The sequence below is a fragment of the Lycium ferocissimum genome, chromosome 9, assembly GCF_029784015.1.
Source record: "Lycium ferocissimum isolate CSIRO_LF1 chromosome 9, AGI_CSIRO_Lferr_CH_V1, whole genome shotgun sequence".
NCBI lineage: Eukaryota > Viridiplantae > Streptophyta > Magnoliopsida > Solanales > Solanaceae > Lycium > Lycium ferocissimum.
In genome coordinates, this window is record NC_081350.1 from 43,236,104 (window position 1) to 43,263,930 (window position 27,827).

Here is a 27,827-nt window from a genome sequence, read left to right on the forward strand (position 1 = left end):
AAATAACATTTTTCAATTTGAATACTAAATACAAGAAAATGAGTAAAAAAATCACTTATTTTTTCGAGAAAATATTTTCCGTCGTACCAAAGGCACCCTTAATATAAATACTTAATATTTTATCTTCAAACTCACGTTTCAATAATATTTTTTTTTTCGTTATCATCACTATTTAGCAGTGCTATAAAAACAAGGACAAATGAAGCATATTCTTCTCTAATCACCGCACAAAATCCATTTCCCCCCTTCAAAATATAAAATTACGCGGTCTCTCACAAATCTCCCTTCTTTCTCTCTCTAATACTATTGGTGTTTCTCTCTCTTCTTCCCACATCCATGCTGATTGATCTGAGAGAAACAACACTGAAATTAACTTACAATTTTTAACACAAAATTGTTTCTCTCTCAGATCTAGGGCATTGTTTTTGCCCTAGCACACCACATTTTTGAGATATACATACATATATCTCATATAATAAAATTTGAAAAAAAAAAAGTTATATTGTGTGTGAAAAAAATGTCACCGTTTGATTCGTTTGATGCGTTTTTATTCAATGCTAGTAGAGCATTGTGTAGTCCTCTTGCGGTTTTCATTCAGATCCAGGTATATATTGTTTTCGTTATTATTTAGCTGTTTATGTTGTTCGAAAATTGAAAAATATATTGCTTATTGACTGTTTTTCCGTTATAGATTAGCTGTTTCGTTTTGTTCAAAAACTGAGAAATATGACTGCTTAAATTGCTAATTGTTTTTGCTGCTCGTTTTTTCGTTATAATTTAGCTGTTAGTTTTGTTCGAAAACTGAGAAATAAATTGCTTATTGTTTTTGCTTTTTTTTTTTTTTTTTTTTTTTTTTCTTGCTTTAGATTAGCTGTTTGTTTTGTTAGAAAACTGAGAAATATATTGCTTATTGACTGGTTTCCTGATTTCGCACTTTTCAGACAGAGGCGGCTCAAGTGTGAGGCTAGTAAATCCTTTTCTTTAGGTTCCAAAAGTTTAAGAATACTACATTAAAACAACAAGTATGAAAAAATAAGAAGAGACAAACACTAATTTTTATGTGTATGTGTATATACTTAAGGCCTCATATTAAAATTTGGCGTCATGCCGCTAATATTGTTGGGACGCCCTTGCATTCAGATGTAATGATTAGAATTAAATTTGACTCCTTTGTTTTTCATGCTTTCTGTAGCTTAAAATTTTGATGCCAATGTAGTTTTGTTGATGAGGAATTTCGTTGCCAATTATATTGCTGAGCTATATTATAAAAAAAGTAGAATTTTACTTATTCCTATCATGTTGCATTCACTGTAATTAAACAGCTTAGGAAGTTTTTTTTCTCTTCCTTTTTTCTGTTAATTTTACTTACTATGTTGAATTCACGGTAATTATCAGCTTAGGAAGTTTTTTCTGTTCTTCCTTTTACCTGTTAATTTAAATTGTTATGTTGCATTCACGGTAATTAACAGCTTGGGAGTTTTTTTTCTGTTTAGACTTCAGAACTGAGAGTAGTTGAAAAGCCATTTTTTTAACCCTCATTGGTTAGAGTTTCTTATCTGCACGTTGAAAGTATGAGGATAATGCTATTGTTAATTCACCTTTCATTACAAGTTTTTTGGTAATCGATTGTGTTTAGAAAAGCTTATTTGGCAAGAACTTTGGCTTGTATGTGCATATGATTTGTCATTTCAATAGAGAAGTAATTAATAAGCTCTCATCACATTTCAATGACTCCACAGCTGTAACAGAAGGCTTTGTATGCCCTTGCTATGAACGACTGCTACAAGTTGCTCTTAAAAAAACTTATTTTGTACAAATTAGCCTTAGCGATAAAACAGAGAAAGAATTTGATAAAAGTAGCTCATTGGTGCTTGTAGCTATGATGTCCTTTCATATTGGGTTCAATAGGGCAGGACTGCTCCATGGATAAACCAAGAAACTAAAAGCTACATACAAGTATAGCCAAATCAAGATGAGATGGACGGCTGTTCAGAGGCTGCAGAGGGACTACCCCCCGCTAGCTAACTTAAAAAGAGATTCCCAGATAGCAGTAATCTCTATGTCGAGCATAAATATTCCATTAACCTGTAAAAAGTGGGCCTAACCCTTGGGGATACCTATGATAACATAATGCATGCGGCAATTGGTATAGTGTGAAATTTAACAAAGGGAAAATGGAATTTATTAGGGTACAGATTGCTGAGTGACATGATTTAAATTAAGTCATGGTATGCTGTCTTATACTATAACGTGCATGAGAGCTATCCATATAAGGTTACTAATTAAAAAAGCTATCTATATCTCGTTGTTTGGATGAGAATAAATAGGTTTTGATATGCCTACAGACAAACGGAACATATGTGTAAATTTGCAGTTGTCTGTTAATGGGTTCTTTGCTAATCAAATGTTTGGCAATGTGTTTAACATGAATAAATCTCTGTGCATCTGTTAAAATGCTCTGCTTTTTATTAGTGTGTGTGATTTAATTATTTGGTCTGTAACTGACAAATTAAGAATACTATATTACTGATCATGTTTTTCTACTTTCTTGACTTGTTTCTTTATCTATTCTTCTCTGTTTTTTTTTTTTTTTTGAAATTTTATTGGACCTTGCATCTTGCAGGGATGTTTTATCTGCTTAATACTGGCTCTTGGATGGGCTTTAGCTGCTTATGTAAGGTATGAGATCTTATGATTTATCTTAGTTGTTTATGGTGGACACTTTTCTTGCTGATTATTTGTAATCGACTTAGGTCATGAATGGATTCTAAGATTAGTGATTTTCATGCAGCTTTTGGTTTCTTTTTGCAGGGGCAGGGAGATTCGACGCATGAAGAGTAGTATGAAGAGTGGAAATAGCTTTGCATTCCTTACATTGGACATTAATGAGCTCGAGCATTCAAAACAGGTCAATTTGCCCCGAGTCTCAGTTGTAATGCCTTTAAAAGGGTTTGGAGAGCACAATCTACATAATTGGAGAAGTCAGGTAAACGATGAGAAACCTTTGAGCTTGGAGTTTTCTTTGAGTTTTCAATTAAGCTGAGGTACTTGACTTCTGTTTACGCTATGGTTTCTTTATAGCATATATTTAGCTTGAAAATAATCTCACGTTTGCTGCATAATTTCTTCCTCGTTTCTTCTGAGAAGCCCGCAGTACAGTATAATGGACTCAGTCACATGTTAATTGTTGTGTCTTTTAGTCTTTTTTGTTAAGTTTTCTACTTTTTGCTATACTTCTTGCATATGGGCGTGTTTGGAATTTTATAATGAAAAAATTCATACTTCATTAAAAACGAAGAAATTGTTGTCTTTTAGTCTCATTTGGTATCTAATTCATATTCATGTTGTTTTTGGATATATGATGAAGACCTTAAATTACATGCTCCTTTTTTCTCACTTAGTCCAGATAATTTATAGTCTGCTGGGTTTTTTTATGTTCCCTTTTGAATGGCGCAGATCACATCTCTTTATGGTGGTCCTGTGGAGTTCCTTTTTGTGGTTGAAAGTACCGGTGATCCTGCTTATCATGCCGTGAAGCGATTATTAGCGGATTTTAAGGTGTTATATTGGGGCTTCTTTTATAGTGTTTTGCCTTAGCTTATTCGCTTTCGTTATTTCGTTTGTATTGCTTTGAATTTGCTTGTCCCTGTGCCGAGGGTCTACCGGAAACACCCTCTCGACCTCCCAAGGTAGGGGTAAGGTCTGCGTACACTCTACCCTCCCCAGGCCCCACTTGTGGGATTTCACTGGGTATGCTGTTGTTGTATATTGGGGCTTCTTTTGTGTTCGAAGAGTTGGTATCTGTTTATATCTTGTTATTGCTCACTTCTCATGATATTCGTTTTCTAAGTTGAAGAAACGGATATCTCTAGATTGAAGAGTTGGTATTTCTAGTTGTTAGTTTAATGTTTGCCTTTTGATTTCCATAGCCTATTCAGCATTAATTTGGTGTTTACTATCATTTTGATTTGCATAGCCTGATATTCTTTGCAAAAGATTTTGCATAGCAGTAATATTCAGTACAATATTTCACGAGAACTGATTATTGCCTTTGAAACTGGAATATAGGTTTTGTCTTGATGTCCTGGTTATATTTTTTCATCTTTGGCTCAATCCTCTGTAATCCCTTCTTTCCCTTCTGTTATCGTTATCTTCCCCTGCCAAGAAACCCTTCATTTTGTTCTTCTACTTTATCTTTCTCAGAAAATGCTGTCCAACAGTCACATGTTAATTGGAAATGGACAAAGTAGAGCATGAGAACGATTTGAAGTTTGCAAATAAAGGAATTTTCGAAAACAGTTTAAGACTTGTGATAAAAGGCATACAGGAGAACAAAGAAGCAAAAGCTCCAAAAAAAAAAGGAAAGAAAGAAATAAAAGGAGCATGGAAGAAGAATTAGACGAGGTAGTATATGCACGTCACCGCCGGTTACTTTGAATGACGGATGGATCCAATGATATACTTTTTTTTTTTTCCTAAAATGATAAGCAACTACATTATGAATGTCATTATTTTAAAGAACCTCCAAGGTATTCGACTATTCTCTCCTTTCCTCTCTCTCTTGGGAAATGAACCAGATTTTCCTATCACTCATCAGATCCTCTCCGGAAGAATCAATCTCTTCTATTCTCTGATCATTGATCTCGTGCCCAAATCAAAAGAGTCATTGTTATTTGAAGGATGGAAGTATTTACCTCAATTATGTCCTTGATTTTTCCCGTGTCTTATAGTTAGAATTTTACCTGTCTGCGTGTCTATGTCAAGCTTATGTTGCATGTATGTGTTGCATTCTTAAACTCTTCACTTGTTTCGTATTCTGCCCACAGGATGCTGTTGATGCTAAGGTTATTGTTGCTGGTCTGTCAACAACTTGCAGTCAGAAGATTCACAATCAATTGGTATGTATCATGATATTATTGTTTACCCTTGGAAATCTTGAAAAGCTCTTTTTCGGGGTCCATTTTTCTTTATATTGATTAGGCAAACCAAGCTTTATCTCTTTTGGAATGTAAATTTTTTTAATAGTTGAGTAAAATTATTTTAGTAGATGCATTGCATTATAAGTGCCCAAGTTTTCCGAGTTTTGCTATGACGGAGTAACAGGCATCTTTATTACCATTCTTTGCTTTTCTAAGATGGAACAATTTTTATTATGAGAGTTCAGTTTTGTGCTTTTCTTATTGATGCATGAGTTATAAGCGATGATACTCTAAACTTATCATTAGGAGAACTCCCATTCGAGTTAAATGAACTCTTAAATTTCATATACTTTGTACTCTGAGTATGTAAGTCTTGAAAAATTGGAAGCATTTAATGGTAGACTGAACAAACTGATGAAAGGGAAGGCCATTAGACAGGTAAATGATTCTTTGTTTTCTATTTCAACTGCCTCTAGACTTCTATAGGTAAAGAAAGAAGTCATCTAGCTACACGAAAATCCTTCCTATTTTGCTCTCTCTCTCTCTCTCTCTTGCTCGTCTTTCCAATGTCCAAATTATGGTTCTTCAGTTTCTTATTGAGGGGCAATTTGGATCATTATTCCTTAAAAGAGCCAGTTTGCAGTCAATTCTTGTTCGAGCTTATAGAAGCCCATTTGACGTGACTGATGGACGTAAAGAATTTGAAGAGGAGGGACGAGTCTAGCACCAGGGCGGCATTTGTGAATCAAAACTTAATGTTGGGGTGGTCGCTTTAGATAGAGTGTTTTATGAACTAGTACTTCTTTGGTCTTCTTACTTAAAACAACGGCGTTTTTTGCAGGTTGGGGTGGATCAAATGCATAAAGACACCAAGTATGTCTTATTCCTTGACGATGATGTTAGGTTGCACCCTGGGTCAATTGGAGCCCTCACTACTGAAATGGAGAAGAATCCAGATGTAATTTCTATGCTAAAGCAACTTTATGCTCTGGCACAGTATGCCAGCTTGCTAATCAAATCTTCATTTCATCTATTATGGTAGAGAGATGTAATATTTTGTCTTTATGCTTGCCAGATCTTTATTCAAACAGGATATCCTCTTGATTTACCATCTGGAACTTTGGGAAGTTACTGCATTTATGAATATCACATGGTATGCCCTTATCTCTATTTTCATGTTCTATATATTGTCTGTCAAGTTTGTTGTTTGCTTTTTGCTTCTATATTTGGTACTTCATGTCTGTGTAATGTGGACGGAGATTTTAGGGTAAGCTGGTCTATCAAATATTGGTTGTAGTCTTTGTTTTCATTAATTGAAAGGTGTTAGATTAGTACTTTGTCCACTCAGCTATTTGTTTTTAGTTTTAGATCCTGGTCGATCCCAACTTGTTTGGGATTGAGGCGTTGTTGTTGTCTGTTGGTTGAAGTTTTTATTTATCCATAATATTTTTATCTCAAGAAAAAGCTATGGTAAAGACTTTATTGTTGACACACAAATCTTTCGATGAAGTAATCTAGTTTGAAATTCTTGTTATATTAATGTAAATTGATGTTGTATACAGTGAGCTACGCACTAGATCTGTTATTCTTTATCTGCACAAAGAATTGGTTTTCATGAGGCTCTTTTTTGTTTTCATATCTTGTATGGGAATGACCTATCAAAAAAAAAAAAAAAAAAAAAGGAATCTTGTATGGGAATGGACTCCAGCTCTTAAATGCTGTTTCCTGGCCAACTTGAATCTTCTCCTCTAACTCTGACAGTTTATGAGCTTCCTATAAGATTTGGGGTTATGCGTCTGTGTTGCCTATGCATGTCTTTAGTTCAAATGATTTGCTTTGCAAAGGTCCCTTTTTAAGTTAGTTTGTAGCTTTGCTGACTTTCTTTACCTTGTTGGTTCATTGCCATTTATTTACAGCCATGTTCTATGGGATTTGCTACTGGTGGAAAAACATTCTTCCTCTGGGGAGGATGCATGATGGTTAGTTTTTACCACTGAATTTGTTCCCTGTTTCATGAGTATAGCCATGTTCCCTACCTTACAAACATGTTACCTATATAGCATCTGGTTACAAGTTATTTTGTACCTTTTTAATTCCAGATGCATGCTGACGATTTTAGAACCGACCGCCATGGTGTAGTGTCAAGTCTTCGAGATGGGGGCTACTCAGATGACATGACTCTAGCAGCTATATCTGGTAAAGTTTACCTCCCCTAAATAAATATGACTGCACAAGAGTGGGAATGCAACTACCCGCAAGGGTTGCTCAGTTGGTTGAGCATGGGGCTTTCATAATGGAGGTCTCAGGTTCGAAACCCCCTGCCTACAACAACAGGGGATTTGCCTTCTGGGTCGAGCTCGTCGCACGGGGCGTGCCTAGTGCGGGTTATCTCTCCTGTGTGGTTTGCGAGGTATTGCACAGGAGCTGGGTTACCCTATGCGCACCCGAAGGGTAGCGGCTGCGGGTTCCCATGTCATCAAAAAAAAAAAAAAAAAGAGTGGCAATGCAACTGGTGCATATCCCCCTCGCTGCTGTCGAGAAAGCAGAAGTCCAAGGAAAATAGAATTTTGAGTTTTCGTCTTATTCTGCAACTATCGACATTTTAAGAATTGTCCTAATTACGCATCTCTTCACCTGCAAATTTGTACAATGAGCTAGTCTTCTCTGAACTTTTGGTTTTTTCCCTTTTACGTAGTGATATTCTTGTCATTGGAAGATATTTCTCAGGACATATGTAACTTAAATAGTTATGTGCAGTTTTTGTTGCAGTAATTGTTTTGGTATATTTACTTTTGCTGATTATATAACCCTCTAGGAGATGTTAAATATTGACCATTTTAATGACCACTGGCACTGTGGTGCTTTGGTACTTCTTGTTTTTAGCTTTAGGTGCTTTAGGGACTGTTGTGAGACATTATTCCTTGCAATATCTCTCTTTTTGGTGGAAGCTATCATTTCTTAACCCTTTTTTGTTTTTTGCTACTTTTTCTAGGGGCACACAAGAGGCTCATTACGTCACCACCAGTTGCAGTCTTTCCACATCCTCTTGCAACTGATCTTACCTTCCCTAGGTTTCTGAAAAATAGATTAAAGTCTTTTATGGAATATTGATATACATTGTGATAACTGCTTGCTGTTGGCTCACCTTATATTTTCTTGTGGTTACGTGTAGATATTGGAATTATTTGAGGAAGCAAACATTCGTACTGGAATCATATGCAACAAAGGTTAACTGGATCATGAATCGGGCTCTATTTACAATCCACTGCTATCTGTCTTGGGGTTTTGTAGTTCCATACGTCATGGCAGGGATCCATGTGGCAGCAGCACTGAGATATTATTTTAAAGAATACTCCCTTGAGGATACTGTGTTGACCTGTAGTGGTGGTGAGCACACTTCTCTTGTGTAAGTAGAAGTAGAGTGGATTGTGGTAGCCATTTTGGTCACATTTTTTTCCTTTTCCCCAGAACTGTTGCTGGAAACCTTGCCATGTCCTCAGTATTTTAGTGTAATGCTGATATAATCCCGAATCTCGGTATTGGCTGTATATTTACCAGTATGCTATTCCCAGTAGTTGGAATTACTAAATCTTTTTTGGGTGGGTGGTTATTCATGAATGTTAAGTAGCTCTTAATTGTTCTTGAAAATCTGTTTATCCTATTATTAGTTTATTGTATTCATTTCTCGCTAAAAAGTACAGTAAAACTCATATTTTATATTTGGGAACTGGTCCCGTGTTTTCCAGTTATTGCTTATTTGGTTGCATATTTCACCCTCTTTTAAGTTGCACATATTTTTTTGTACTTTGTCAGGGTTGTTACTCGCTGGATGCCATGCCATATGCACAGTGATTGAACTCCTGTCCATGTGGAACTTGACAAGAATTGAAGTTCACTTGTGCAATACATTGTCTCCCGAGGCACCTCAACTATCACTTGCTTCTTATAACTGGTGTCTTGTAAGTTCATTCAGACTTCGCCTATGAACCAAACAGTTCATTTCCTTTTCTTCCACTTTCCATTGAAGGTCTGATATTTTTCATGGACTACAAGATTTCTGCTGAACTTAGTCTTGCTGACAACTATAAGATTAAAAAGTGGATACATTGGCACTTGAATCAGACAACCACGAGTGGTTAAAATGAATTTCTTAAGAAGCTTATTTGTTTGTTATATATTGAAAACAAAGGATTCATATAGTCAAGCCCGACTAGTTTGAAATTGAGGAATAATCATGGACCAATGTGGTTTAAAAATGATCTAGAATTCAAGTATGAAAATCCTGTATACTATGTTCCTGTTTGCTGTAATTTTTGATCACGATACCTAGTTAATGATTTATTTTATGATGTCCTATTGAGCAGGTATTCATTGCAATGCTGGTTGACAATTTCTTATACCCAGTATCTGCAATGCGTTCTCATCTTTCTCAGTCCATCAATTGGTCTGGCATCCGATATCATTTGAAGGATGGGAAGATATGCAAGGTATGCTTTCCTAAGCCGTTCTGCTTTCAGAGCAGCATTATATTCTTTCATATACATCTGCCTGTTCTAGGATTCGGAGTTCTCTTTATCCCTCAGGCTAATTGCTTCAAAGAAAAGCTAGATGTAGCAGAGAGAAATGTTTTCTACTGTGTCAAAAGGGAGCACCTTTTTTTCTTGGATCAGGAAAAAGAAACTTCCCTTAGCTCTCAATTTTATATTTTCTGTTGAATTATATAATGGTTCACATTAGGTGCACAAGGGTATCTATAGGATTTTACAAAGATCTTGAGTTGGGATACTCCAACCTTTAATGTTTTGGTTTAGATGCTCAAATTACTTCACACGGTTTTATATTCAGCCTTTAGTAAGTCCATTCTTGCTCTCATATGTATTAAAAATTCGAGTGTAAACTCCAAAATCAGGTTACAATTGGAGGAGAGTGTTGAGTCATATAATGTCTCACTGTCCTCACATTATAATGTCCTCATTAGGTATATAAGGGTATCTTAAGAGGTCTATAAAGATCTTGGGTCGGACTACTTCACCTACTAACTTAAAATTTTGGGTTAGATACTCACCTTTCCACCATTCTTTTTTTTTTTTTTTTTTTTAAATTTATGTTGCATACCTTTATAAGACACAGCTGAGTTGCCTACCTTTATCACAAATGATTGATTTTCTGATGTTCTGCTTTTATATACAACCGTTCCATACTTCCGTTGTCCTTCGTTTGGTATCTGTTTATGCCAAATACTCTAGTGGTGAAAATTAAACATGTCGTAAGTGTCTGAGTTGGTCTATTTTGGTTGAACATATTGAATAACAATTAAGGCCCGATCCCTTTTTTGCAGATTGACAGACACAAGCATTTGGTTCCCAAAATTACAGATTTGGCAGGAAAAGATTTGCTTGGAAAACAAGGATCAACACCTAAGGTTGCTATTATTAGTTCTTTGTCCAGAACTCTAGCTCAGTGGCGACAACCGAAGAAATACGATATTTAGATAAGTTCCAATCAGTGGTAAATTATGTGATTCTTTTGATCCCTTGGTGGTAGTGGCCAAGGATTTGCATGACCAAATTTTTTTTGGATTATTTATCCCTTCTGATCTAAGGGCACATCATCGGGATATAGGCTGTCAGTGTAAGGCTTATTGTTTCTGGCGATTAAATTCATCACTTCATTCTTCTCATTCAGGTCTACCATGCTTTGGGCTGGTTTTTGTAATTGTAATGTTATTTGTAATTTGATGTCCATTTCAAAGTTAGCTTAAGATGTATTTGGGTGGCTGACCAATAGATAACAAGTGTAAGGTTATGCTGTTTCTGGTTATTAAATTCATCAGTTCATTCTTCTCATTCAGGTGCATGTTGGACTTGCCTTGTTATTTCTCATTGAGGGTCCATGACGAAATTAGCTTTTATAAATTATTGAGCATCTACTCACTTCGGAACTACTTCAAATATGTGGTGTTTGAAGTTAGGCTTAACAAATTCTAGTTTCAGACAAAATCGGAATTTTGTTGGTTTTTGAAATGTCTAACACGAGGCCATGATGATATTTTTGTTTGAACTTTAGGTGCATATGGTGAGTTTAGCCATTTTTTACAAACTTCTGAAGTAGGTAGACTTGAACAAATTTTTAAAAATTGGATACAAATTAAATAGTGGGGTTAAATAGGCACCTGTAAATTTTATTAATTTTGGTGCAGTATTTACTTGGTGGGTTTTTTCATCGAAGAAAATAATTTTGGTTTGGCCAAGGTTTTGAGTAACATGAATAATGAATTTACACCTTAAAATACCATTGTGTAAAAAGCGTAAATGCAAGTGAGCTTGGACTTTTCACCTTGTTCAAAGTGTTATACTCTTATATTCAACTCAACTTCCTTAATCGCCTGAACAATTGTACATATCCCACAACTATTTGTCTCAAATAAAGACATATATTCAACTAATCTTTCTTCCTTTTACATTTTGTTACAAAGAAGTGAAACACGACGCTAGCTAGCTTAAAGATCGTAACGGCAAATAGGGCAAGAATGGCCATTCTCTTTCCATTTTGCAATGCAATCTCCATGAAATACATGTGAACAAGGTGTGCACTTCAACTTTCTCTTCCCAAGCTCTTCGAAACAAATCACACAATCATCACTCAAAATATTTTCATCAAGAAAACAATCAACGGTTAATGTTACACCAGCATACATCTCCAATTTTTCGCGACTTTTGTTAGACTCATCATCAACAATTTCGTGTACTTTGCCTATCATATCATGGATGATAACACGACGATAATTATTCTCAAACTCCTCACCCCAGTTCTCCAGTTTTTCTTGCATGGCACGGTAGAATATGTCATATGACATGTATACAAAAGGGTGAAATTCGAGAACTGAATTGGCAAGAAGGACACGGTGATATTGGAATTGTGGAGGGTCACGGGGTGGTCTATACCAATATCGTTCACGTGTACGAAGGTGAAATTGAATGGATAAAAGAGGTAAAAAAGGAGAAATATTGATATCTTTATTGATGCTTAATTCTTCTTGTGGTGATTCTATTTGCCAAATTATGACACAAGCATCCGAGGAGGGATGGTGGTAACCGAAAATAGTATCCATATTCCTTTTTTTGTTTCCCACTCGGTGTGAGAGCTGACGATGTTAATTGTAGGTAGTAACTTGTGGTAATGGTGGCTGATAATAGTGGTAAGCGGTGATGGTAGATGGTGATTGTTGGTGGTGGCGGCGACTATTAGCAGGGGTTGATGATATATTGGCTGTGGTTGTGGTAATCGCGGATGCTGGTGTGTCATTCAGTTCGTATTGATAGTTATGCTGTTATAAATTTTCATCGTTGTTTGATTCAAAACTTCTGATTAAGAGATACTTATAACTGCACCACAATTAAAAGTGACGCATCCCTATTCAAAACATAGAAATGGTCTCAAACTAGTCTTATGAAGCAAATCCTAAACCAACTCAGCTTAGGAACCTGAATTTAATAAGGAAAGCGTTAGTTAATTTTGTTCTAAGAAAGACCCAAAATAAAATTATTAAAAGAAAAAGGAAAAGTAAAAGCGAATACCTTTTGCCCTTTAGAAGATGGATTATCATAAATAATAAATAAGTTAATAAAGTGGATATTGTTCTCCATCCATTTCTTGTTTGTGTAAGAACTAGAACACACCAGAAGAAGCTATTTTCTCTCCCTTATTTTATCGCAGGGTTTGAATTAGCTCCTCCCGATTGTATCTCTTCCGAGATGAAAGAAAAGATTGGCAATTTGTATGTTAAATTGAAACTATTTTTCAATTACTTTACAAACGCTAGTTATATTCTAATTAGTAGGCTAAAATCATCCCATAGAAGGGGGTAAAGAAAAGCCCGAGTTGAGCCAAACTCAAACGTTGCTTGCTTCTTTTTTTGTTGGATAAATTGATCATTCTTGCTCGGTTTGACAAAGAATATGACCTTTTTCAAGCAAAAATTTCCTAATAACTGGTTAGGTTATAAGTTGCCTGTTTGATTCTATGGCAAAAGTCATTATCTGGAGTAAACTGCAGTTGCAAAAAGAACCACCACGTGGGGGGCTTCTTAGTCAGCATAACTACTCTGTCAACTTGAAGGGGACTAAGGAACACAAGGCATGGAAATTGGAAATAACAATAACTAGATGCCAAGGCACATACACCAAAGGGCATGAAAAATTGGGTTTCAAATCCATGCTAAGCTGATTAACAAAGTAGATGACAGTACAACTGAACTCGGGAAAATCAGCAATGCAGAGCTTGATATGGGAAGATGGCAATAGGTCTTCGTAGACATAACTGATGCTTCATCACGAGGCATGCGAGCCCCTCGAATCTTGTCTTCAGATAACATTTTCTAACCAATCAATCAAAGCAAGCAATTATTTTTCAAGATCTCCGATGCAGAAGTCATCAATCATCTCAAATACGCGTGTAGCATGTTGTGGCCTGTATGGTTAATAGAATCTAGCTATTTAGATAATACATCCAACAATGAAACGTTTTCTAAAAATAAGGCAACGTAGGGAACTGAGAACCACAAATGGAATAGGATCAATTATGCTCGATGATAAATGACCACGGTGTCCAGGCTAGCTTGGGCACCTCGACTATTCCACCCGGTACTTGCTACCTCCCAAGTCCCACCAGCATAGGTATCGAGTAACTTTGCCCACTAAGGCTTATTAGCCAGATGGGAAGAGTGAGTAAACCAAGACTTTGATTTTGATCATGCATAAGTTCACACAAACTCATATATAACAAGAAAATTTGGATTTAGTATAAGAAGATATTTGGTGGACACTAAAGCAAAGAAACAAATGTGGACATTTTTATTTGAAACCATTTATCTCCTCGGACAATTTCCTACTGTAACTAAATTCGCGAAAGAAAGATATTTTGACAAAGACTTACCCATAGAAACCTTCAGTTGAATCATCTCCAGCATGTGCTAGGATAGCATCACCCCCTGGGTGTTCTTCGACATACGAGGTAACATCAAACACCTAAAAATAGGAAAAAGCGGAGAAGAGAATATATTAGGAAAAGAATGGTATAAGGAAATGTTAATTTGTACAAGTTTAAGTAATGTTTTATGCGGTGAAGAAGAGAATAAAAAAGACCTTATCTTTGATAATAATCCAGCAATCAGTTCTCTTGTTATGCAGTGCAACTTCGGCTTTGCTATATGATTTTACTGCCTTCAGTTCAAAAAGAACATATCCGAAAAGAAAGAAAGAAAGAAAAGGAATTAGTATAATCACAGAACATAAGGAAAAATTTAAAGACGAGAAAGAGATTATGCACAATGGACGAAGATTATTAAATCGGTCAGTTATGAAGCTTTCTGCAGTTATCTAGCAAAAAAATCCGATAGCAAGAAACAAAAACAAATAGTCCAAAGCAGGTTTGCTGGATCCTTAGAGAGATTTTTGATGCAAGGAAATGGTTAACTGGGGATTCTCCTTTGCAATCTGTACTGCACTCTTTCAGTGGGCCAAGGATTTAGTATTAAGAAAAGTTATGTATCCATGATGCCTCAATATCCAAAAGCTACTTGGAGCAAACTGGCTCTTAACAAAGGGCTCATTCCAAGACATCATTTCATTATGTGGATGGTATTGCATAAAAGATTGTCCACAGTTGACAGAGTTACTAAATGGGGTATTTCTGTCCAAACAGACTGTGTACTTTGCAATACTCAGCTGGAGGAGACCTTTGAGCACTTGTTCTTTACTTGTCAATACTCAAATTATGTGTGGTCTACTCAATTGACATGGCTAGGCTATAACAGGCCAGTTAGTGATTGGGACCATGAGGTTCTATGGTTAAACCAGAGGATGAGCAGCACCAGACCACGAGGTTGCAAATTGGGTTTTTGTTTTGTTGCAGCAGTGTATCAGATATGGACCGAAAAGAATGGGAGGAGATTTCAAAAGAAAGTCACTGGGAGCAATCAGAGATATCATTATTCAATTGCACATTGAAGGACAAAGGCATGGAAACTGGCAGAGTCAGTTGCAGCAGTACAATTCTTATCCAGTTTAATATTAGCTTAGCTGTTTAGTTGACTAAAGGTTTACATTTATTTTGCTGTAGATGCATGTATAGAAAGGATAGATGAGAGAGCCAGTACTGAGTCCGAATAGCACCGGTAGATTTGTAAAGTTGACACTTTTGGTTGAATGAAAATTTAAGCTTTAACCAAAAAAAAAAAAAACAACGAATAGTCGCCGGATTTGTCAATTGCTTCAAATACCAATATGCAATTTTTTTTTTTTTTTAAAAGTAAATAGCAATACACTAATTACACTATATAACTGATATATCCATGTCTTTTACAAACAAAGGGAAACACAATCGTTTCATCCAGGGCAGCCTTGTGCACAAAGCATCCCTGTTGACACAAGTTTTGGGGAAGGCCTGCAACCCAAGGTGGTGTATACGCAACCGACCCGGACACATGCATCAGTGGTTGATTCCAACTTTGCAAATAAGCAAGAGTAATATGAGATATCAAACCATTAACAACAGTCTTACTTCTTTGTATTCTCACAATGTTAGCATCCAACATGAGTTAATCAATTGTATGGGAATATTGGGAAATCTTTACGGCTTGAGCTAACTTTTGGAATTGAGTTAGGCCAATTTCGATTTTCTTAACATGGTATCAAAGGTAGACCTATCCCTAGTGTTCAGCTACCCAACTGGGCCATCCATGTCATCTTACTCTACGCTCTAGATATCCAGTTCTCAGCATGCCGTGAATATTAAAATCTTACGTATTACACATGAATTGTAGTTTCCTTATACGGTCTCGGGCAATCCTCACAACTTGAGTTGATTGACTTTAGGAGTTGAGTTATACCCAAGATCAAATTTTGTTAATACACCGTAAGAACCATTAAAACTAGGGTTGATTTCTCATATGGTCACTCAACTAAGTAATACAGTAGTTATTATCTCAGAAAGTCACCTTTCTTCTTGATTTCAATATTCTTTAATAAAGACGGTGACTTTATAACAATAACTATTAGTTGAGTGACCATCTGAGAAATCAAACTCACTAAAACTATTAATTTTGACAAGCATAGTTATTAAGTTAACAGCTGAAATGAACTAAAATTTAACAACAAAAGTACTTATCATGAGCCTAATCAGACAACCAAAAAGGTTTTATATCACTGTAAATTAAAGTAGTACCTTATTTTGAGCATTCAAGGTGACCTTTTTGGGCTGATCTGTAGTATATAACATAAATGACAATAATCATATCAAACTCATAATATAAAAACAATTACAAACTTGAAAATCAGATAGATTCAAAGCCAAAAAGATTAAAAGAGAGGTTAAAATTGTGTATATAGCTTACCAGATTTACTGTACAGTCTTGGTATGACAATAAGCAGAGATAACAAGATACCCAACAATATTGTAGCCAAAGTAACATCCATATCTCTACCATTTAACAAATGATGCAAAAACAATCAGTTAAAAAACTAAATTGGAGCATATAAAGTTACAATATTTTTTATCCATATCAACAAAAAGTTTAGTGGAGTGTGTGTGTGTGTGAGAGAGAAAGAATGGTGTGAGGAGAAATGTTTGTTACCGGAGATACTTGGAATCTTGATTTCCCGGTGAAATTTTTTTGAAGTTAGATTCACCTGAGATTGAACTGTTGTTGGCTGGACGGGCCGTTGGGTTAATGGGTCGGGTTGAGGGAACTAGAGGCCGTTTGAATGGGCTGGTGACTTTTGACTTATAATTCAAAAATTATAAGTTACGAATTCTAACTTATGATTTTTGGCTTATTTTTATTATTTTAGCTTAATTTTTTTTTTTATCTTATTCAAATATTACAAAAGTGCTTAAAAGCTATTTTGGCTTAAAATCGTCTAAAATAAGCCAATCCAAACAGGCTCTTAGAATACATAGTATTGTATTTGGTAAAAGAACACAAATGTCCACTGCAGGCAAAATAATTATTCGAAAATGTCATCCCAGGGGTCGTTTGGTAGCTGGTTAGGTGTAAGTTATTCATGTGTGAAATTTGTATGGTGTTTAGCTTGCAATTAAGAAATCTGCATAACCAATACATGTTTAAGTTATGGGGGAATCTATGTATTATTTTATGCACGACAAAAGGTGAAATAGCTAATAAATGAATAACTAAAACCTGTATAGCTAATACCTGCATAAATTAATACATAAACTCCTCATAACTAAATCTATGTATTATTAATATCTGAACAACTCTAACCAGCTACCAAATGACCCCTGCTTTCTTGCCCCCGAAACTATTCAGATGCCTCCAAAACTATGATACCAATATGGTATCGCCCTATCTTTTATATACCATGATGGTGTCACGCAGGACTTCTTTCACTTCTTAAAAAAATACTCATCAACCCGTTATGAAACCCATATGGTAATATACTTGACACTAATAGGATATTATAGAGAATCATGTTCATTTATTTAAAACATTTTTTTTTTAAAAAAAAGAAAGAAAGAAGAAAAAAAAAACATCCATGATACCATCATGGTGAAAAAAACATCCATGGTACCATCATGGTATGGTATCATGGAGGAAAGGATTTAGGTGAGGGGGTACTTGAATAAATATTTTCGATCGCACTGGGAGAAGGGAAATAAATTTATGAGGGGATATGACCCCATAAATATTTTACTTTTAATGGGTATTTTGTATTGTTTTCCCTACATATTTACTTTACATAATTTAGTAAGCCTTTTCCAGATTTTTTTCCCAACATCAAAACATGTGTACTTTTTGGCTGCAAATTTTTAGAGGTGTGTAATTTTTGTGATAATAATTTCAAAACTATGTACAATGCAAGCAAGAAATGCAATTTTAATGCCTCGAAAATTAACTGTGGTAACTGACTTTTTGACATATATTGTTAGTTCAAATCGGCCTCTTTTACTTCTCAAGTAGAGGTTAGGTCTGCGTATACTTTATGTCTCTAACCTCCTCAAACCGACTTATGAAATTACTTTGGATATGTTGTTGAGTTGTATTGTTAGTTCAAGTAGCATTTTAGGAATGAAATTTACAAGCACTTTAATTGTATCGTTATAAATGACATTTGTAAATCGACTCCTCGCGTAGATATGGGATTTAAACTATTAGTAATGCAAAATTTAGTATCTATAAACATTTGGGTCATAATATTATAAATTGTAGCATAATATTATATATATACACTGGGTGCTTGATTGAAATATTAGTATGTTGTTACTTATTCATCAAGGCTGCGCGAAGCTGGGTGGAGACAATGAAATTCAATTGAATCCCTTTTATCAGAGATAGGGCAAAAACATATTTCTTTTTGCATATATATAAATCTTAAAATTCCCCTAACACAAGAAAAAAATTTAATGTAGCAGTACATGTGGTTCAAAAATTGAAATGGGTCATAAATTTTAATCCCTAACTTCACATTCTTAATTTTTTTATTCTCTTGTTAAAATTCCTGACTCAGCCATTGTTCTTATTCAAAGTCCGCCAAATGATATTATCAAGAAGAAATGAACCCTATTATGGACCATTGGATCATCGAGCTACTGTTACTGAATTATGTCGGACCTGTGATTTAAATGGTAGTTCTGCCCCAATTTGCACATGAATCAAAAGGCTAGCCGAACCAACAAAAATGAGACATGTTTATGTGCTCGTCATCATCTCATTCTCCTGCTTATTCTTTTTTATGCTTGGGATGAACTGAATTTAGGTATGAACTTTTCAGAAATATGGACTTTTGGAGCTTCAAGCATCATAGCTCCACAGTCCCCCTACACCCACAAACCAAAAAGAATAATTTCACTTTTCAATTTTCCATGGTCCAATCAAATCAACTAAGGTCTCTTTCAACAAGAAAAAAAAAAAAAAAAGAATCAAGAAAAAGAGAGAAAAGAACAAACTGAAGATTGTGGTTGTTCCACCCTTTAACAAAGTAAATGAAATTAGTTCACTCTTAATTATGGATTTTGGTTTCAAGCTCTAAGAATGAAGAAATTTCTGATAGAACGTTTTTCCCTATTAATTGGACCTACACGACATGAAGCCATATTACTCAAGCCAGTGGCTCTTCAGAAATTATTACAACATTGAATCCTGGACATATAAGAGTTCCAAATCGAATCTCTTTATGAGAGAATTATCTTTTGTATTATGGTAATATACTCCGGTCCCTTTACGACACTTCCATTATTGAGTTAGCCATGCACTTCACATATTTTTAGCGATTCATATGGCATCATTAAATGATATGAGTCTTGGATAAGAACCAACAACGCACTAAAACGCTTTAATTATTGCATGATTACACTTTACTCGAATAACATCTAGAGTTCCTCGAACAATGTAATATCAACAAAGGGCAAAATAATTAACCCTTACACCCTCTTACTAAGACTACTATGTTCTCGTGAAATTATATTATAGCTAATACCGGGGACAACTAATGGTTATTTTAAAAAAATAGTGATTGTTCCATAAATCTTAGTTACATCTGTTAGGTAACTCTTGAAATGAAAATGTACAGTTCTCGTTTGCATACTCCTTTTTATTAAGATTTGAATTTTCGGTCACCGAAAGTAATGATACCTCAACAGCAGCTTCTCTTTGAAGAATAGAATAAGTACCAATAAGAGCAATATATGGAATCAACTAAAGTACTAAACTTTATCTATTAACCATCTCCTTTACGTTTTTATATTCCCTTTAAATCCATCATCCTTCTGTTCCACAAAAAGGTCCAAATTTATCCATTCACTATGCCAAATATCTTAATTTTATTATTCTTTATACTTTAGAGTCATTCATATCCTTGTTACTAGCAAGTTATCTCGTATTTAGCCTTGACTTTAACGGAGTTTCAGAATAGATCGAGTAAATTTCACGTGTCAAAATACTTCTCAAGTTGTTCTAAATTTATCCGTTTACTTTTGGCTATGATTTAAAAAATTATCTGGTGGTATATTTTATTGGAGCTCCGTTAAGGTCAAGGAGGTAAGTTTGTGGCAATTTGCTAATGATAAGGATATGAATTAGTTGCGAGATCAGGATTTTCACTTAGGTGATTTAAAATATAAAGAAGTATACACACAAAAAAAAATAAAAGGTTTTAGCATCTATTATATATATAAAAAATAATTTTTACCTTGTATATATAGTTTAAATTTTTGACTTAAGGGTTCACATGCGGGACGCTGGCTCCACCCTGGTATGAATGAGCCTAAAGTATAACTAAAGGTAAATTAAGAAATTTAGAAGAATATTTTTCACCCTTAGCCTTTCTTTTTATAGCTCAAAGTTCTTCCAATTGCAAAGAAAGAAACAACACCAAAAAAATGAGCTTCTTTAAGACAAAGAGATCCAAAAGTTTCCCCACAGCCAAAACCCCATCACAAAAAGAAACCCCAGAAATCAAGAACATCAAACATGAAGTTCTCTTGAACATTCCAGGATGCAAAGTTCATTTAATGGATGAAGGGGAAACTTTAGAACTTTCAAATGGTTTCTTCACAATTTTTTCTATATCAGAAGAAGATGTTTGTGTTGCTAAAATCATAAAAGTTGGTGATGAACTTCAATGGCCCTTAACAAAAGATGAACCAGTAGTAAAGCTTGATTCTTTACATTATTTGTTCACGTTGCCTGTTACAAATGGTCACCCTTTGAGTTATGGTGTGACATTTTCAGAAAAGGGTAGTGGAAATCTTGGATATTTAGATGCATTTCTTAAAGAAAATGCTTTGTTCACTTGTTCATCATCATCATCAAGTAGGAAAAAGGATATTGATTGGAAAGAGTTTGCTCCAAGAATTGAAGATTATAATCATGTTTTGGCTAAGGCAATAGCTGGAGGTACTGGTCAAATTGTTAAAGGAATCTTCAAATGTAGCAATGCTTATACTAATCAGGTTTGCATTTTATTACCTTCTTGTTATGATGTGAAAGTGTGGTAAAAAGGATTTTTTGAATTTCATGCAGTCTTTTGATTGTTGAAATGTGTCCGTGATCGAGGAAATTAGTTGTTGTCTCTTTATACGGTCTTGCATAATTCTCTGTTAGAAATTCTACACAATTTAAAGCATGTGACACATATGTCGAGAAAAATTGCATTGGAAACAAAATCAACTTATTGTCGATCATCGTTTAGATGTCGTTTTTGGTGTCGTTTTTCTATCCCAAGGATCTTCTAAGCACTCAACCTCACGCTAAGATAATATGGAGTTCAGAAGGAGAAGTATTGTGCCTAGGGACATTTTCAACCAAATATTTCATAGTGAAATTAAGTTAAATGGCAGCTCGCCAAATAGTTGGCAGATGTATAATATATATATATAATTTTTGTGTAACTTACGTATATTGCTATCAGTTATAAATATATTTGGCCGAGCAGCAAAAATGTAAAGTTATTCTCCATCAAGAGCGGTTCCAAAAGTTGCTGAAATAGGCAATAGTTTCCTAGAGAAGTTATGGACAATCTGTAACATGGATAATTATTACCAAAATTCTATAGAGTAGTGGGAAACTGGGAACCCAAAACTTTTAAGGACCATTTTTTGCTAATTCTATCGTTCTCATCTCATGAGTTAACTATCGGAGTTGAGTTAGCCTTAAAACTTTGTTTTCTTGTTAGGTCTGATTTTAATATATTGACCACAGTCTAAATATGTTCATGCCCAAGCACCTGCACTACAACAAATATGTTATTTAGCTACGAAATTCTTAGCTATGATATAGAATTCGTCACTAATTGTTCACTTTTTGTGACAAAAACTGAAGGCCTGTTACAATGTAGCACATCGGTTGAAGGAATACACTACTGTTGTTTTCTTATTAACCTTTAGACATTTTTCATCTTATACTTAACTTTTGAGGTTGAGTTAGGTCTGAATTCCATTTTTCATTATAATATTAAATGTTAACTTGGAAATCATTTACATTTGAATTAAAAAAAGAATCAGAAGCTAAAAATTAGTAAGGGAAATGCAGGTGCAGAAAGGAGGAGAAAACATCTTAATTCCAGCTGCAGAGAAATCTGGTTCTACTGCTACCAAAAGCAAAGGCAATGCCACAAATAAAAATGCAGTCAATGAAAGCCTAAAACGGTACTCAATTCCTTTCTCATTATCTTTCTCATTTAGTCAAAAAGGTAAAGAAAAAAAAACTAGAGTTATGTCTAGCTGTCTACCAATAATGATTCTTTTGTCTCATTGGTTTTCTCGTTATGTCAAAAAGTCAAGGTAAAAGTTAAAAATTACATATATATTATAACGAAATATCTTAGTTTTACTATCCGTATTTTGAGATCATTCATTTTCTTACTGTTAACAGATGGTCTCTTATTTGTCCTTGGTCCTATTGGAACTCCACTCTAAAGTACAATAGAGCTTCATTTTAAACAACAGCCAAAACTGAATGGATAAGTTTAGATGCTCCATTTTTTTCAAAAGTATTTTGGCACATGAAATCCATCTGGTCTAAACTAGAGGTCTAGTAAAAATCAAAGACAAATACGAAAACATTTGGTAACAACAATGATATAAATGATCCCAAAGTATAACGGAAGATAAACTTGTTTCACCATGGATTTTGAACTAATATTTGAAGATTATTTCATTAATGGTTTGTTTATCAAGTTGTCCATTATTTCAATTCAAACTTGGAATATAGAATCTGAAGTTTCAAAAACAGTTTTTTCAAGTTTTCACTCACAAACTTCAACTTTGTTTTCATGTTCAAAAACAACATCCACTCCCAGATACTTTTTCAACTTCAAATTCAAATACTATTTTTTTCAAATCTAAACCGAACCATAGCTAAACATCAACTAATATATTTCATACAGTAAAAGAATAAATTTGGATACCATTTCTCCAGAAAATTAAAAGAAAAGGTGTTTTTGTAGAATATTATGAAGAATATTTTGTAGGATTTACATTTAGTGTAGGATATTTTACATCCTTTCATCTCTTATTTCTCTTGTAAATAAATATCAATGTATTCTGATGTATTTGAATCAAGTAATTGAGATAGTCATTCTTCAATTTCCATCGTGCTTTCTCTGTTCTTGACAATCTTGTGTCAAAAAGTCAATAAAGCTTGAACTTTAAATTGTCATTGAATATGTTTGTAGTGTGAGGAAGCTGTCAAAAATGACAGAAAAAATGAGCAAATCTATGCTTAATGGTGTTGGAGTTGCAACTGGATCAGTTATGGGGCCAATGGTTAGGTCCCAAGCTGGCATGAAATTCTTGACCATGGTCCCTGGAGAAGTTCTCTTGGCTTCACTTGATGCTGTCAGTAAGTAGCCTATAATCTCACTACGCGTTCGGACATAGATTTGGTTGAAATTATAAAAAGAAAAATAAATTAAAGTTGAAATTAGAAAATAGTATTTGAAATTTGAAGTTGTGTTTGATCATGTATTTCACTTAGAAAAAAGTTGAAGTTTTGTGAGTGAAAAAGAAAATTTCACGTGAAAAACTCATCTTAAGAAACTAACCAAGAAATCATTCCAACTTACAACCAAATAATAATTTGAAAATACTCTTTTGAGAAAAAGAAAAAAACTTTCATGTCCAAACGGATCCTTAGTAGGTGTTTGACTAGGATTGATTGAAATTTGAAAGAAAAAAAAGTTTTCTAAAGTTAGATTCTTCTTCACTCATGATCTTCAAAAGAAAGGTGAAATAGATGTTCAACAAGTTCGTTCAAGTGATAATTTGGCGGATATGTTCACTAAAGCATTGTCAACCTCAACATTTGAGAAGATGATATACAAGATTGGAATGCACCATCGCCGAGACATTAAGTAATGTTTTTATTAGGGGGAGTAAATACGCACTACACTCGCATTTCACTTCAGAAAAGATTGAAGTTGTGTGAATGGAAACAAAAAATTCTCTTTATAACTCATTTCAAAAACTAACCAATAAAATCAGTTTAATGATAAAAAAATCTATGTCCAGACAGCTCCTTATTCTCTCTTTGTTTTCCTTTTTTCCTGTTTTTCCTATTCAATGATGTTTATGATTAATTTGTTGTTGAAACTGCAGACAAGATTTTAGATGCTGCTGAAGCTGCTGAAAAACAAACATTGACCGCAACTTCTGGTGCTGTGACTAGGATGGTCACTAACAGGTACTTTCTTTCTTTCTTTCTTTTTTTTTTTAAAAAAACAGTGCTAACGAGCAAGAAATGGATGAGCTAATTTTTTAAGTTCTTCACTAGACTATTACATCAGGTAAACTGTAAACTCTTCACCATTCAGTAGAATAACAATTTAATTGTAAGCTGTTCATTTTATTCGTAATGAAATGATTTATAATAATTCATGTTTACCTGATTTTAGATAACAATTTTTTTTAAAAACTCCCTATCCAATTAAATAACATCACATAAATTGGAAGGGAGGGAATACTACTATTGTGATATAGTATTATCTGCATTATTCACAAGGACGCCTTTAGCATTCTCTGGTTATTTGAGAGAGTTTATAACAAACTAGTTATAAGACACAGAAGTACCAAAATATTAATAATAATAATAACATCCCCATGTGACTTGTGAGACTGAAATGAAAAACTAGTCCCACATCGCAATAGGAAATGAACTTTTATCTCATTTTGAAGGAATGTGAGAGAGGACTTAACGCCGAGCTCAGTAATGTGGGCTTGTAACTCAAATGGGGGCATTAATGTGGTGGAATGTTGGGCTGTCCCATAAGGTAGGGCTTGGAGGGCTTAGTTTCTGGCCTGCCCTGTCCAAGCGTAGAGTTGGGTCACGTAGCCCAAGCGAAGGCATGTGCTTCTTGATCCCTAAAGTTGGGCGGACTGCGTGAGGCTGGTTTCACAGAGCAACGATTAGCTTCCGCTCTGTGCAGTGGAAGGATAACAGGCCGGTGTTCTCCAAGTCCATAAATGCCTCATGGGCTTCTCCAATTAAACCACCACTTTTTTGCTTATTTGGTTGGCCTATCCCCGACACTTGAATCTAGCAGAAGGTGGGGCGGACTGCCTGAGGCTGGTTTCACAGAGCAACGATCAGCTGTCGCTCTGTGCAACGATCAGCTGTCGCTCTGTGCGGTGGTAGGATAATTGGCGGTGTTCTCCCCGAGTCCAACAAATGCCTCATGGGCTTCTCCAATTAAACCACCACTTTTTTGCTTATTTGGTTGCCTATCCCCGACACTTGAATCTAGCAGAAGGTGGGGCGGACTGCCTGAGGCTGGTTTCACAGAGCAACGATCAGCTGTCGCTCCGTGCAGTGGTAGGATAATTGGCCGGTGTTCTCCAAGTCCAACAAATGCCTCATGGGCTTCTCCAATTAAACCACCACTTTTTTGCTTATTTGGTTGGCCTATCCCTGACACGTGAATCTAGCAGAAGGTGGGGCGGACTGCCTGAGGCTGGTTTCACAGAGCAACGATCAGCTATCGCTCCGTGTAGTGGCAGGATAATTGGCCGGTGTTCTCCAAGTCCAACAAATGCCTCATGGGCTTCTCCAATTAAACCACCACTTTTTTGCTTATTTGGTTGGCCTATCCCCGACACTTGAATCTAGCAGAAGGTGGGGCGGACTGCCTGAGGCTGGTTTCACAGAGCAACGATCAGCTGTCGCTCTGTGCAACGATCAGCTGTCGCTCTGTGCAGTGGTAGGATAATTGGCCGGTGTTCTCCAAGTCCAACAAATGCCTCATGGGCTTCTCCAATTAAACCACCATTTTTTTGCTTATTTGGTTGGCCTATCCCTGACACGTGAATCTAGCAGAAGGTGGGGCGGACTGCCTGAGGCTGGTTTCACAGAGCAACAATCAGCTGTCGCTCCGTGTAGTGGCAGGATAATTGGCCGGTGTTCTCCAAGTCCAACAAATGCCTCATGGGCTTCTCCAATTAAACCACCACTTTTTTGCTTATTTGGTTGGCCTATCCCCGACACGTGAATCTAGCAGAAGGTGGGGCGGACTGCCTGAGGCTGGTTTCACAGAGCAACTATCAGCTGTGCTCTGTGCAGTGGCAGGATAATTGGCCGGTGTTCTCCAAGTCCAACAAATGCCTCATGGGCTCCTCCAATAAAACCACCAATTTTTTGAACTTTTGCTTGGCCCGGCATATCCCCGACTCACAAATATAGTAGAAGGTGGGGCGGACTACTTGAGGCTGGTTTCATAGAGCAACGACCAACTCCCACTCCAAGCAGTGGAAGGATAACGGGCCGGTGTTCTCCAAGTCCAACAAATGCTTCATGGGCTTCACCAATTATACCACCACTGTTGTACTTATTTGGACTTAGCCCAGTCTATCCCGACCTAAATATATCAGAAGGAAATTATTTAGGGAAAATTACGCTCTAAGTCTATTTTTAAAAATATTTATGCCACGTAGATTATACTTTGTGTATAAACACCCAATTTTCCCCATAGTTGTGTATAAACACACTTTATACAAGGTTGATACATTATGTATAATGCTTTTCCCCACAGGTATAATGTAGTATAATATTGTAAATTGGGCTACGTGGCATAATTTTTTTCAAAAACTGTATAATATTGAAATTTTTCCATATTTAGCTATTTCAACATTCTCGCTGCTAGTTTTGATTAAACACCATGTTTAAAATGAGTTTTGGATGAACTTATTATACTAGTGCAACTAATATACTAAGCAGTGATTAAAAAGCTGTTTTAATAGAGTGAACATGGCACAGTGGGATTAATGTTTATAATCATGTTTAAATATGGTTTATTTTCAGAAATGAGAAATATGGGCTTTACCTTAAGATCATATCAATTTATATGAATTGAAAGTGATGATTATTTATGGTAGCTAATTATTATTATTATTATTATTTTTTTAAATTTCTTTTGAATGAGAAACAGGTATGGAGAGAATGCAGGGGAGGCAACAGAAGATGCACTAGCAACAGTAGGGCACTGTGCAGGAACTGCTTGGAATGTCTTCAAAATAAGGAAGGCCCTTAATCCTGCTTCTTCTGTCTCCTCTGGTGCACTCAATGCTGTCAAAAATAGAAAATAATTAAAACTTGTGGAAAGAAAAAAAGTTGTTGTAAGACATGAAGGAATGAAAATGACTGTTTTTAAGTTACTTGAAAAATATGTTCACAACACAATTTGAATCATTTCATTAGCTGAGGGTGTATCGGAAACAGAGTCTCTACCTTCACAAGGTAAGGGTAAGGTCTGCCTACACATCACCCTCCCCATTTCCTATTTGTGGGATTACATAGGTATGTTGTTGTTGTAATTGAATCATTACATTGTTGGGCTAAACCAGATGCTATTAATGTGTTGCGATATTATGCACTTTTTCCTTAAAAGGCTCACACCTTTAAAAGTATCTTTGCGCTTTATATATAACATCTTTTTCTGATCAACTTTCAAGTTGAGACATTATTTGCAAACGAATATTTCAACAAGCGTATTTACAAGTTACGATTGGACCACTGAGGTCACCTGCAAAATAATTGGGATTCAACTGTGTAAAGATAGTTTGCTATATCTAATTAGGAATATAAGTACTCTCCCACATTGGTGGTGGAAGAGTTATATGTGAGCCTTAAAAGTCCTTGTCACTTTATGTGCTTTGATAAGTACACACTCCTAAAGTGTTTAAGTAATTATATTATATATTATATATTAAAGACCTGGACTTGGGCTTGGCCGCGAGTCGGGTCGGATCCTAAATTAAGTATTTTTATTTTTATTTCTTTGACAGAAAATTACTTTATTTGAATTTTAATTTTAAATTAAAATTTGAATAAACAGATGTGTCTGTTCACGAAATAAGGTGTGTTTCTGAAAGGGTCTGATTTGATAAGGTGCCTTTTATCAA

General features: G+C 35.4%; 3 protein-coding genes and 1 long non-coding RNA gene across 6 annotated transcripts; 3 read left to right on the forward strand and 1 right to left on the reverse strand.

Moving 5' to 3' along the window:
* Positions 1-243: 243 nt before the first annotated feature.
* On the forward strand, positions 244-10,765 carry LOC132030964 (uncharacterized). Of its 3 annotated transcripts, none has more exons than XM_059420771.1 (14): positions 246-604; positions 2,624-2,679; positions 2,812-2,986; positions 3,457-3,558; positions 4,827-4,898; positions 5,761-5,877; positions 5,995-6,072; positions 6,836-6,898; positions 7,019-7,115; positions 7,912-7,990; positions 8,092-8,306; positions 8,733-8,878; positions 9,284-9,406; positions 10,258-10,765. In XM_059420771.1, exons 1-14 carry the CDS (start codon positions 518-520, stop codon positions 10,408-10,410), a joined length of 1,563 nt encoding a protein of 520 aa, XP_059276754.1. In that variant the 5' UTR covers positions 246-517; the 3' UTR covers positions 10,411-10,765. The 3 variants fall into 3 exon arrangements, with proteins under 3 accessions (XP_059276757.1, XP_059276754.1, XP_059276756.1); XM_059420773.1 differs by having other exon boundaries at positions 247-604; positions 2,792-2,986; XM_059420774.1 differs by lacking the exon at positions 3,457-3,558 and having other exon boundaries at positions 244-604.
* A 2,254-nt stretch (positions 10,766-13,019) lies between these two features.
* Positions 13,020-16,706, reverse strand: LOC132030967 (cytochrome B5-like protein). Its single transcript, XM_059420775.1, has 6 exons — positions 16,552-16,706; positions 16,312-16,397; positions 16,143-16,180; positions 14,063-14,140; positions 13,854-13,945; positions 13,020-13,388 (listed from the first exon to the last, which is right to left on the reverse strand). Exons 2-6 carry the CDS (start codon positions 16,391-16,393, stop codon positions 13,322-13,324), a joined length of 357 nt encoding a protein of 118 aa, XP_059276758.1. The 5' UTR covers positions 16,394-16,397; positions 16,552-16,706; the 3' UTR covers positions 13,020-13,321.
* A 3,546-nt stretch (positions 16,707-20,252) lies between these two features.
* On the forward strand, positions 20,253-27,184 carry LOC132030968 (senescence/dehydration-associated protein At4g35985, chloroplastic-like). The gene is made up of 5 exons (XM_059420776.1): positions 20,253-20,888; positions 21,967-22,082; positions 23,111-23,277; positions 24,033-24,117; positions 26,855-27,184. Exons 1-5 carry the CDS (start codon positions 20,316-20,318, stop codon positions 27,009-27,011), a joined length of 1,098 nt encoding a protein of 365 aa, XP_059276759.1. The 5' UTR covers positions 20,253-20,315; the 3' UTR covers positions 27,012-27,184.
* On the forward strand, positions 24,136-26,540 carry LOC132030969 (uncharacterized). Its single transcript, XR_009408145.1, has 2 exons — positions 24,136-25,930; positions 26,116-26,540. It is a non-coding gene; the product is annotated as an uncharacterized LOC132030969 (long non-coding RNA).
* Positions 27,185-27,827: the final 643 nt, after the last annotated feature.